This window comes from Poecilia reticulata, chromosome 6 (genome assembly GCF_904066995.2).
Source record: "Poecilia reticulata chromosome 6, P_reticulata-male-v2, whole genome shotgun sequence".
Classification (NCBI taxonomy): domain Eukaryota; kingdom Metazoa; phylum Chordata; class Actinopteri; order Cyprinodontiformes; family Poeciliidae; genus Poecilia; species Poecilia reticulata.
In genome coordinates, this window is record NC_088835.1 from 26,128,589 (window position 1) to 26,141,545 (window position 12,957).

Consider the following 12,957-nt stretch of genomic DNA (forward strand, 5'->3'; position numbering starts at 1 on the left):
GGTGCAGCTCTCACCCGTCCAGCTCTGCTGTCTCGATGTAGCAAAGGCCATAAGGCTCACTGCTGCACAGGAGGAGGATATCGGCCTGCGAGGATATCCAGATAAACAGTCACATCTTCATGAGTAACGTTTTAGAAAGAATTCACCATTAGGCGTATTTTGGCTGTGCTTTTTACTTTTACTTGAGAAATTTTATTGTGAAGTATTTTTCCTCTCGAGTAAAATTTCTGGATTTTTTTTACCCACTGGATAAAAAACAAAACACTTTTTTTTTACTGAAAGAAACAGATATGGAGTTATTGTTTGACATTTATATGAATTGTTGTCATTTTCGTCATTAAAATACCAAGAAATTTCAGTAAATGTAACTAGTTAAAACTTTATATTTTGAACTGTCTGATGTAATTTTAAATATTAAATGGTGGATAATTTGGTTAGTTACTCACCACTTGAGTCACATTTTTACCAAAATACTTTTTTACTCTTATTTGAATAATTTCTTGGATGGTTATTTTTTTACTTTTACTTGAGTAGAAATATGTTGACGTAGTGATACTTTTAATTAAGTACATTTTTTAGGTACTTTACCCAATGTAAACATGTTGCAGCATTTTTATGGAAATAAAATTTTACTGGAACTTTGTCAGCATAGAATTATTTTTAATAAAGCTGCACTGATCATTTCACTCTGTGGATTCTTAGTTATTTTAATAATTTTTACATGTTTTTAAATTAGTCGTACCACCTTTTATACATTTATTTAGTTTGTATTTAATTATTCCTGTTCACTTCATACAAAATAACCACTTTTAAAACAAACTGTGGCATTTAGAAGTGAAAAAACTCAGAACTAAATTGATTAAATTCAGCAGTTTTACAGACAAATGCTTCTGAAGAAATAAAATTAATCTTATTTAAAACAAACAAAAGAAAAAACTAAATAAAACATATTACAGTGATTCTTTATATTAGGGATAATAATGGGTTTCCAAAAAATAAATGTAATTATTTCTAATCTTATCTATGCAAATATGATAAATAATGTTTTGTAAATGTAATTGGAAAACCAATTGGAAGTAATTGAATGTTTGTGCATTTAACTCACAGCAACAAACTGATTATTCTCCAGTTTGATGATGTCTCCCACTCGAACGTTCATCCATTTCTCCTTCTGTAAACTTAAACAAATAAAATCCACAATCAATGGGTTTGTTTGTTTGGGGATTTTACTGAAAATTGCTGACAGGATCAGCCAGAAGTACCTTCCTCTGATGAGAACCTGAGACTGGCGGTTGTTGACTTGCCGATCGCTCTTGTGTCGAAACTGAAGTTTGAAAAAGAAGATGAGTTATTAATTTTTAAAAATAAAAATAATTGTTTTGAGGTTGATGAATAATGAGTGAGGAGGGGAATCGTAATCCTACGTAGTCGTCAGTGGCATCTTTGACAGCTGTGATCACCAGCACCAAAACCAAAGGCACGATGGTCGTGAACCAGGACAGAGACGAGACTTCTGGGATTAACTATAAAGAAAATCTGCCTTAAGACTTTCAACCAATCTCAAGTTTAGTTTATAAACTAAACACATTTCAGCAACAAGGCAGTTCAAAGTGCTTCACATCACAAAAACATAGTTCAGCCATCCAATATGAAACAAGCATTAAGCTTTACATTTCATCAAATATCACCAAAATGAGGATGATAAATCAAATATGAACATTTATCAAATATACTGATAAAGCAACTCTAAACAGGTGGGATTTTAGTTTAAAGGAACTGTGTTTTGGCTGTTTTGCAGTTTTCTGGAAGTTTGTTCCAGATTTGTGGAGCATAGAAGCTGAATGCTGATTCTTTGGTTCTGGTTCAGGGGATGCAGAGCAGGACCAGAACCAGAACCAGAAGAACTGAGAGGTCTGGAAGGTTGATATTGTGGTGCTAAGCCGTTCAGTGATTTATAAACTAACAGCAGTATTTTAAGACTGTTTAAGTTTAGAGGTTTAGAGGCTTTTAATTTAATGCTGCATTTTACGTGTTATTCTTTTAGAGACAAATGAAATGCAACCAGAAACTTCACTGATTTTTAAAATACAAGACCTAGAGAGCCAGTGTAAGGACTAGAACTGGGTGGTGTTCTCTAGCTTCCTGGTTTTAGCCAGAACTCCAGCAGCAGCGTTCTGGATCTGATTGATTTTTTAGGCAGACCTGTGAAGACGCTGTTGCAGTGATCAATGTGACTAAAGAAAAGACATGAATGAGTTTCTCTAGATCTCGCTGACACACTAGTCCTCTAACCCTGGAAATGTTCTCCAGGTGACAGGCCGACTTTGTAACCGTCTTTATGTGGCTGTGAACGTTCAGGTCTGAATCCATCGCCACACCCAGATTTTGGGTCATTAGTTTCCAGCTGTAATAATTAAAACTGTGTGCCAGTTTTCCTCTTTAGTCCAACAGATTAACACATTGATCATCTGTTCTGTGATTGGATGGATTCAGAGTCACCTGGTGACATCATAATGTAGAACTGTGTATCATCTGCGTAGTTACGGTAGCTAATCTTCTTTCTTGTTATAACCTGAGCTATCATGTAGATATTAAATGTGAGGGGACCCAGGGTTGAGCCTTGTGGTACCCCACTAACGAGCAGAAACTCTGCCTACCTGGAGGATCAGCAGCACAACAAAGTAAGCATTCGCCACCCTCTGGAACTGCTCAAACAAGTTGATGGGCAGGAAGGTGAAGACGTTGTACTTTGAAGTCTTAATGTGATTGTTCTGCACAACAACAACAACAAAAAATAAACAATACAGATTAAATCTTCAGCTGTGAGTAAAGGCAAAAGCAAAGACTGAAGCAACTGTAAGGTTTCACTCACAGCGTACGAGAACTTCTCATTGTATTCTCGCGCATTGGCTTTTACACGGCGTTCCTTCTCTGCAGTCACAAAACACAGTTTGATTCAAAACATGAATATTTTCAGGGCTTAAACAATTAATCACGATTAATCAATTATTGACATAATTGTAAACTAATTTAGTAACATATTCGGTTACACAATCAGAGCAGAAATTAAGCAAAAACTGTATAAAATATATATACATTTTGCATTTAAGATGAAAGAAAACATTTATCTGGGAATATGTTTTACCTAAAACTCTAAAATAGTTTTAGCTCAAATTCACCAAAGGAAAGTTTTGTTATTGCATTTTAGGTATTAAAACATTTATTTTCTCATTTAAAAAAAGGAATTTATTTATTTATTTACGTCAATTTTTTTTATGTAGTTCTAACATTTTATGAAAATATGCTTAACTGGTTCAATGAAAAATCTTTAAAATGTGCCAATTTTTAACTGATTAATCGATTAATCGCCAGATTAATCGATTTGAGGTGTTATTCTTTTAGAGACAAATGATACAACCTGAAGTGCAAGACCTAAGTGCACAAGTTTAATATTTTTACACACTGTCAGAAATTACACAGAGAATCAAGTATTTACAGTGAATATATTTAGAGTCTGTCACAATAACACATTTTGTTGGACAATAAATTGTGACTAATGATAATATTGTTGTTTTGGATGATTTTTGACCAAAACCACAAAATCCTGCCAAGTATTTGTGGTCTAGTTTCTAGTGCAATATCTTAGTTAACTTGAAATCAGACCAAACTAACTTACAAGAGACTTTTCAGCAAGAAATAAAAGCTTGTTTTAAATAAATATCAGTAAAGTGTAATTTCTCATCTATTTCACAGTGGAAATGTAAATGTAAGATATCCTAGATATCCAAAATAAATAAACAAAACAAATGTAAACAAAGTTACCCTTAAAAAAAATGGGCTAATTGAGACCAAAGCACCAAACTTAAGACTTTTGTCATCAAATCTTTAGTAGAAAGAGAGACGAGAGAAAAACAATCTGGCAAATGGAAATTATTGAGCTTGCTTTAATTTATCATGCAATTAATTGATTTATTGCTGATTGAAAAGTATATTAATATCCAAGAGGAATTTATGGAACCTTCTGGCCCAAATTACCAAACTTTTTAACAAAGTTCAACATATGTTTTAAGAATAACATATTATTCAGCAGCTTAGTTTCCATGGAGGAAGCAGAAAAATGTGTTTGTCCAGCAGCTTATTAATTATTTTAATATTCCAGTCCTTCAAAACTTAAGTTGCACCTCCAGCTCTTGAACCGTCTCACATAAAGCAACGGAACATTTTTAGATGCAATTTTATCCTTTATAGTAGGAGCAGCTATGAACAGCAGTGGTTTTGCTCCATATTGATTTATTATTTAATATCCTGCACATTGTTGTAACTGATGATGATTTAGAAATCTGGAGATTAACTTTCATAAAAAGAAATTACTCCCTAGAGAGACTTTAATGGGAAAACTGGGTTAGATCCACAGCAGATATGACAAATATTAGTCATTTCTAACACTTTCATTTAACAAATTTACCACAATAAACCTTCTTACTGAGAGGAAAATCACTGAATTTTAATCTGGTGCGTGACCAACAAATATGAAGCTCAAAATATTATGGTTATAATGGAGTTTGATCTGAAGAAAACTACCCAGATCAAACTGGATCTTTGTGAAAAAGCTAAATTATGAAGCTCAGTTGCATTATTTAGCTTTTTCTTTTGAGTTGTTAAGCTCAAAAGAATAAAATATGGGACAGTTGTGAGGCTGACCAGCCAAACTAAACCTAAAACTCACAACAAAACCCAGAACAGCAACTACAGCTACCTGTAGGTCAGCCTGGCCTCGTGTTAGGGTCAAAGTTCACAATCCAACAATAATCAAAACACTTTAATCAACCAGGTAATGACAAAAATCCCAAAATCCTGAGCAAAACAAATAAAATTAAGTAAAAAGGCGTCCATAGGACAGAGTTGCAACCATTAGTGACCAAAAACAAAACAAAGCTCTGTCTCACAATTCCTAGAAACAAAAGTGGCCTAGTCAAAGCAGCCTGGATTTAAATCTGATTGAAGTGTTCAACCTTAACCAGGCCGTTCAAAAAACAACACAGGAAACTTTTTCACACAGGATCAGGTTCGTCTGGATATATTTTCTTTTACCAATTAATTAATGAAAAAATCATAATTTTAAAGTTACATTTTGTATTTTTGTTTGAAGATCTGAGACATGAAAACCAAACCAGAAAAGAGATGCAATGTCTATGGATCTATTACACTTTATCTATATAGTGATAAAGTGTCGCTAATAGTTTTCACTGGAAATGACGCCTCACTGACTTGGTCTACATCAGTAATCTGGCAGCATAAAGGTGAGAAGATACCTGTGGCATCTTGAGCTTGTCTCTACCTGCCCATTTTACCCCACTAACTCTGTAAAAGATTAACTATTCATTCCCCTCTGGGTTCATGTAAGGGGTATTTTATCATGCTCCATCTTATTTAATTACGTCTAAACGGTAAACAAACCCAGTCAGAAACACCAGCCACAGCCTCACAGTTGAATTATCGAACGTTATCTAACATTTCACACAAGATAAACCTGCTGTGTCCAGACGAGGTTAAACTGTTGCTCAATTATGTATAACATACCTGCAGCAAGCTGCAACAAGACAGATGATCTCACACATCGCCTGAGATCAGCTATCAGTTACTACAATGATGAATTATTAACAAACCTACTTCGCTTGTTCACTCCGGCCTCCTATACATTTATATTCATGCAGTTTATGTTCATTCAGGTTAGTTTGTAATTTTTGTCTCTTCTTTTCCACAGAAACTCCTGCAAGTCTGAGCAGGTCACAGTGAAATGATGCAATAAATGCTTCTGGAAACATTTTTGACTTTATTTCTTCAAAGTTTCTTACTAAAACTAGAAGAATTAAAGATAAGTCTTAAAAGGATCATTTTAATTGTCCCACAGGAATCAAAGCGGATAGTTTCTGGTCCTGCTGTGAAATATTCCACATTTACAGTCTTCAGTCAGAGGCTTCTTTAGATCTACTGGAAGACTGACTGCTACTGGTGATCTGGTTAATATGAGTTATGACAATATTTAATTTCTGTTTGGGATAAATAAAGTGTTTTTTAACAGATTTTTTTTGTGTTATTCTTTTGTGAAAATTCTGGGCAAACATACCATGAAAAAAGATTATCATGAAAATTTCTTTGAAAATATTGAATTATTGCTGTCTCAATAAATTTCCTTTAATGATATTTAAAAAACTGACATTATTGGAAATAATATTTTTACTATTTGTTCAACAAATATAGGTACATTTGAAAATATGATTAAATACAGTTTTGGGTGCAGATATAAATCTTTTTTTTTTTTTAAAGTAAGTGACATCCTGGAAAAGTCGATTTAAAATGGTGAACATTTTTCAAGAGGTGCTATGCTTGCTGTGTCTTACAGTTACCTAAAAAATACATAATAAGTAGTTTTTCATCAAGATTTTTATCATTGTCACCATAGAACCATGAAATATCATGACAAAATTCTATGTCTGTATCGCCCACTCCTATAACTAGCCTTTATATATTTTTTTTTACATTTTTGAAGTTTCAAATTTTTAGCCAGAGAACAGCAAACAATTTCTACGTATCAGGAATATTTCTGTCAAAATACAGAATAAACACAAGCAAATGTGTCTTACCAACATATGTATTTCTCCTCCAGAATGGCATTTTTTCCTGGGACGCTCCCAGACTTTTCCTGGAGGAAACATAAAAAAAATATTAAAAGTTTAACAATTAACAGCACACAAAACAAAAGACACCGTTTTTGTTGCAAACTTTAAAAACATGAGCAACAGTGGTGAGAAAATCCCCAGCCTAACTAAAGATCCCAGGTGAGTAGAACAGAGTGGGCTCCCTGCAAAAACATTTCATCTTACCAATAAGACTAAACTAACTTACAAGCAACTTTTCAGAATGACATCAGAGAGTGTTTTAAATAAATAATTCCTTATTACTGATTTAAAAAAATTCTAGTTCCATTGGTGGATGCCTTCACTTATATGTTACACACATGGCACACTGAAGTACCACTCTGCATCTCAAATATAAAATATTTTGTTTGCTACTTCTGTAAGGTTAAAATCAATAGCTATAATAACACCAGTGTGATGTAAGTAAATTACAAATTATGCTAATAATAGGAGGGATGTTACACACAAACAGCAGCTTAGGAACGATAAAACGTCTAGTGTTGACATGTTGGTACATGTAGCGAAAATCTGCTTGGGGTCCCAAAAAGGTTTGGACCGGCCCTGACGTTTACTTTAAATGAAAATGACTAAATCTTCCCATAATTATTGGCGTTAAAATTACAAAATATATTTTGTTTAACCGCTAGAGTGACTGTTTATTATTACATTTTCTGTCTTATCAACTGTCAGTGAGAGGAAGCAAGTACTGATTGATGGGTATTTTATCGTATTCTGGATAAGTTTCAGTAAAAATATGGGAATCGCTTCACAGACCTTGTTGATATGTGTCAGTTTTTACAAAATGGGTGCAGGAACAGTGAATGCTCAGTCCCTCCGGTCTTACCTTGTACAACTTTGTGACAGGCGCAGTCTTGTGTTGTCTCCATGAATCCTGGCAATCTGTAGCGACCATTTGTTTATTCCAAGCGACGCATTCCGCTCATTTTCCTCACAGTAAATTAGGCGCCGCTCGAATCATGATGTTCCCCACCAGAACCAGAACCGGCTCGACTGGACTCATGTGAAGATGCTGCAGAGCTGAGGTGAGTAGTAGGCAGCAGAAGCGGAGAGGAAAAGTGTGGGCTGCTGGGGGGAGAGGGAGAAAAAAATGGTGCAGGCAGAAAATCCGTCCCGCTCCTCTGAGACTCATAATCTGAGGAGAAACCAGAGAGGAGTCAGCAGAGAGGCAGGAGCTTTATCAAGACAATAAACAGATTATCTCTGATTTTAACAATGCACTGCGAATTAATTACTCCTAATGTCTTTTTTTTGTACTTTAGAAACAAAAATAAAAAAAACAAATAAAAAAACCATCTGGTCTTATTTAATGTTACATCTAAATTATTTAAATAAACCTGTTTATTAAATATCTGGAGGTGAAATTAAGTAATTATGTTAATCTTTTTACTTTGTTTTCCTTCTTTATTCTTTATAGTAGGTTTGATTTGCATGATTCTAGCGCCCTCTCGTGGTGTGTAGGTAAAATACTACTTATTAATGCAGGGAGGATAAATGCATTGCTCCAATGGTTTCCAAACTTTTTGCACCGAAGGTCAAAATCAGCTTCAAGTACGTGGCCCGCTATTTTTTCTTTTTCTTTTGTTGTGTTGTGTGTATTTTATGTACAACAGATATAAATTTAAAATAGCGTACTTATACAAAGAGCCTCAGTGAAAACGTATTTATAAATTTTTTCTGGTGCAAAAAAACTGATTGAAAATCGATCTATTAATGCGTGTTCATGTTTGTTTTTGTAAGGTTGGAATGGTATTGCACATGAAAATAACCTTTATTAGCCATTCAGGTTACAAACACAAAAAGACACGATCTAAACTGTCAGATGATTTTATTACCCCATGAAAATAACTCAAAAATAATTCTTCTTTCTCTCCTTTTTTTTCTTTCTTTCTTCTTCCTGTAAAACTTCATTCACCAATGAGATATTAACAAACATGGAAAAGCCAAAACCTTATAATATAGAGGAAAGTATTCATTTATGCTGCATAATCTAATCAATAAATTATTGCGCAATACTTTTGCGAGTTAATGCTAAAACAAAAAAAAAAAAAAGAAATCCATGGTGCTAGGTAACATTTTGGTTACCTAGCAACCCACGCATTCTTTGGTTACCTAGCAACAACCTGCTGAGTAACTTGCGCAGCAGCAGTTTAAGATTTCGCTTCCAATGTCTCATATAGCTCCTTAAAAATAAAAAGACAGCGTGAAGTGAAAACTGGATAAAACAGGAACTAATACACCAGTTTGGCTGTATTTCAGATATTAAAAAAAACAAAAAACTAATCAATAATTGACGATATTGACCAATATGAAATGCTTGTATGTCATGATATTTTGTCAGCCTTATGTAAAACAAAATTTAAAATAATGTTTTAGGGAGTTCTAATTTTGTTATTTTTTTAAGCTAAGCTAGGTTAGCTAGTTTTTAGAAAGATATTACTGCTCTAAAGCTTGTTTATTCATTCAGCGTTAGTGGAACAGAAGTCCATATATTTGTAGAGTCCAGAGTGTTAAATCAACCAAGTTGAGTAAAGATGGAAACTGAGGGAAATGAACTACTACTTCTGTATGGCCAAAAGGCAAATAGACACTGCAGATCTATTTGTATATACATAACAGAATGGAGGCTGTTTCTATGAATGATAAAGGGACCAGTAAAACCAGTATGAGGAGTGGAGATAAGCTGAGTCATGGTGATGAAGAGATTTTGTGTTGTGGTTATGTGTTCCAGCAGGTGTCTCAGATTGTGACCTTTCAGTTGCTACAAATGCTTCAGTACAGTAGCTCTCAAACTGTTTATAGCCACTACAACCTCAGCAAACATTTTCTTATCCAAGTACAGCCAACATGGCACACATTTCCACTGCTGAACTGAACTGTACAGCAGAACTGAACTGTACAGCAGTACAGTGTGTTTGTCCTGAAAAACAAAAGAACATGGTTTAATTGTGTTTCATTTCTACTAAAAGAATTCTAATTTATCAATCTCCAAGCAGGAAAAAAATAAAGATAATAATCCCTGAAATCCAGGAATTCAAAATCCATATTTACAAAGGTTTGTTTGCACTTCTTTCAGCTTGTATTTCATAAAGTCACTCTGCTAATGAACGAGTTAAAGCTATCTTACCTAAAATAATGGATTAGGTTTATGTTTTTGAATTAAAAGCAATGCAAATGAATTGTTAAATCATTTAAATCAGCTTATTTATTGATTGTAACCGCTTTAATTCAAAATAGGGACACAAAGTATTGCATAAACTTTATTTTTATGCTTTCCAGTAGAAATTTGAGACAGTTTTAGATTTAACAAGATTTTATGTAGGCAACCTCTGAGGTCCCCTGCAAACCTTGAGGAGATTTAAATTTTAAAGGTAGACAAATATGCAGTTGTGCAAATATTTACAAATATTTGGAATATAACTGAACAATTATTTAAGTCATAAAATTAAAAAAGTCTAGATATATAGGTTAGGCCAGATTTTAGAAAGGGCAGAAGCACAGGGCACCATTTTTTGGGGGCCCCAAAATACTTTTAATTTTTTTTAATGAATGTATGTTTTGCTTTGTATGTGAGACAAATTATATTAACATTTTGGGATTTTTATGAATAGAAACAACACTCAAGTATTTGTTGTGGTAATTTTTGGGAACAACATGGAGCCCAAGGCCCACATTCTTCTAAATCCGGCCCTGTACAGAGGTTTAAATCTTTTAAGCATTTATTTCTATTAATTTAGATAAATATGATCATTGAATATATATGAATATTGGAGCTAATGAAAATTAGTTTCTCTTAAAATTAGAAAAACTAAAAATACTTTTGGCTATTAATGTCACATTTTTTCCTTCCACTTAACTTTCCATCCCATTTTGATTCAGGACTCTGAACAACCAGCTCCATGCTTGCAAATGAGATAATGAGCTATCAGCTGGCTGTCAAACTTTTTTAAAAAAATAAAATTTACTTTTAGGAGTATTTTTACTATGCTGTACTTTTTGCTTTTACTTGAGTAAAATATGGTAAAGTAGTGCTACTCTTACTAGAATAAAATTTTTGGGTACTCTGTAAGCCACATTCATCAAAATTAACAGAGTTAAATGTTTTGCATTTTGAATTGTCCTAAATGAAATCCTGTTGTGGCCTCTGAATTCATTATAATTTTGCAGAAACAAATAACTTGTCTGTTTCCATTTATAGTGAATACAGTTAGAAAAGCTCTGCTGCATTCCAGTGCTTGTTCCCCTTGCACTCGTAGAAAAAAAACAGCGACAAATATGGGTGTGTACTGTACACATTACCTACTCTTCTGCCTCAGGTGCATAACCACATGTCTACGGATGGGCACCGTCTACGTGCTGACACCGACCCAAACCCGCCCACTTAGAAATGCCCTCAGGACAGTTTCAAAGTTACGTAGCACAAAATAACTGTCACATTTCCAGGTACAGAAGTTATCCGCACCACTTGTAACGGAAATGATGTGCCTTACATTTTTCACATCGTTGCGAAGGTAAAATGTGTTTCACTGTTTATAAAATGTAAGCTAATTGTTTAACATTTTACTGTTTCGGGTGCTACTTTATGATTGGCCAACGCCCAAAGAGGCGGGACAAATGTCCTGGGGGTGCATTCTGATTGGATGCTGGCTCTGTCCTTTGCGCGAGGGGCTGGATCTGCCAGGCTCATACCGCGTCGGACTCTTAAGGTGCAGTTATTCCGCTGTTTTTCTAACGAGGAGTAAACAGGAAGAATTTAATCGTCCATTTAAGTTTTCTTCTTCTTTTTTGCCAGAATTGGCGGCAAAAACAGGCGGTTAACAATTCCTGGTCTTCAAGGTAAGTCAGGTCTTTTTTCTACAACCGAACATAATGTCAATCGGTTTGTTTATGTGCAGGAATGATTGTTAGGAGGACAGTCGACTATGCAAAATGCACCTAGATTGAGGTCAGTCCGGACCGCTCTCTCCTACTGTACCCTGATAAAGCCAATGTTTACTTCTGCTGCTTGTCTGGCTCTGCTGTACAAGGATCTTTGCGTTTACTCGGTATTAAATTTAAGTTAAACAGAGAAATCAATTTTAATTGCTAGGTTCACCTCACAGCAAAAAAAAAAAAGACCCTCTGCTGTAACATATTGTGAGTTTTGCACATTCTCTATGCTTTTGCAAAGGTTACTGTGGTTCACCCGTATGTTACAATGTCTGTGGTTTTTTAAAGCCACAATCAAACTTTTGGGCTTATAGCTGTTATATGACTCTGCAGCAGAACAAGCATTTGTTTAATCTCCAAAAAAAAAACAATGTAAAGAAGTTACCTAATTCTCTGTTTCTGCCACTTAAAAAACAAACAAACAAGTTGCCACTGTCAAATCCTTCATGCAGCAGCAGCAAAACAGGAAGTGCAGATTGTTGCAAGATTTAATGAGTTTTGAAGCCTTGGTGAAATTGTTGCTGAGCAGAAACGATTTGTCCCCAGAGGACCAGGATCAGAATGGCTTCTTCGCTGCTTCGTTTGAGGCTGTGCCACTCCACGGGCGTCGCTATCTCTCATCTCCACACCAGTAGCCGGGCGTCTGCTAAGCAGCACTACAAGATGCTGGTCCTCGGAGGAGGAAGTGGGGGCATTTGCATGAGTGCACGGATGAAGAGAATGCTCGGAGCCGACAATGTGGCTGTCGTGGAGCCATCCGAGGCAAGGATACAACAGTAATCGCATGCATTGGGGTGCACCGATAAAACCAGCCGATTTCCTTAATTTTGGGCGATCATTGATCAGCCCATACTTACATGTGAACCCGATCTGACCTACCATGGCAATTTGCATTTGCAGATTTTTCTCCTTTCTACCAAAAACTTAAAGTCTTCAATCAAGTTATTTGGTCTGAAATAGGCCTGTCAGGATAGCAAATTTTGCCTAACGATAAATTGTCCCACAAGTTATTGCAATATACGATATTGTTGTTTTGAGACCATTTTCAAGTAATATAATGGTAATAGCATAATATTGCAAGGTTGCATTCTCAGGGATTAATAAACTTTAAATTCTAATGAGCATTTAACACTGGAACTGGAAGGCATTTCAAATATCCTAAACAAATAAACAAAACAACAGAAACAACAAACAAAATGAATTATAGAGTCTCTATAAACAAAATTGTCCTTCAAAGAAAAGGGCAAGTTGAGCCCATAGCACCAGACTGGAGACTTTTGTCATCCAGTTTTTGGTAGAAAAAGAGAAAAAC

At 34.9% G+C, this 12,957-nt stretch overlaps 2 protein-coding genes across 6 annotated transcripts in view; one reads left to right on the forward strand and one right to left on the reverse strand.

Moving 5' to 3' along the window:
- atp8b4 (ATPase phospholipid transporting 8B4) overlaps positions 1–7,672 on the reverse strand; it is a 22,235-nt gene extending 14,563 nt beyond the window's left edge. Inside the window, exons 1-8 of the mRNA XM_008411984.3 lie at positions 7,543–7,672; positions 6,645–6,703; positions 2,873–2,931; positions 2,658–2,771; positions 1,425–1,523; positions 1,263–1,324; positions 1,106–1,178; positions 15–85 (exon numbers count right to left, since the gene is read on the reverse strand). Coding sequence (XP_008410206.1) covers positions 15–85; positions 1,106–1,178; positions 1,263–1,324; positions 1,425–1,523; positions 2,658–2,771; positions 2,873–2,931; positions 6,645–6,675 — 509 coding nt within the window. The 5' untranslated portion in view covers positions 6,676–6,703; positions 7,543–7,672. The remainder of the gene's footprint in view (positions 1–14; positions 86–1,105; positions 1,179–1,262; positions 1,325–1,424; positions 1,524–2,657; positions 2,772–2,872; positions 2,932–6,644; positions 6,704–7,542) is intronic.
- sqor (sulfide quinone oxidoreductase) overlaps positions 7,649–12,957 on the forward strand; it is a 17,049-nt gene continuing 11,740 nt past the window's right edge. For 2 of the 5 annotated variants that reach the window (XR_014087940.1, XM_081608272.1), the window contains exons 1-4: positions 11,089–11,159; positions 11,320–11,422; positions 11,509–11,552; positions 12,194–12,407. Coding sequence is in view for 4 of the 5 variants with exons in the window: in XM_081608272.1 (XP_081464398.1) it covers positions 11,104–11,159; positions 11,320–11,422; positions 11,509–11,552; positions 12,194–12,407 (417 nt within the window). In the remaining variant the exon portion in view is untranslated. Of the gene's footprint in view, positions 7,742–11,088; positions 11,160–11,319; positions 11,423–11,508; positions 11,553–11,640; positions 11,662–12,191; positions 12,408–12,957 lie in introns of those variants that run through there. The other 3 variants (XM_017305235.2, XM_017305236.2, XM_008411983.3) reach the window with 3 other exon arrangements.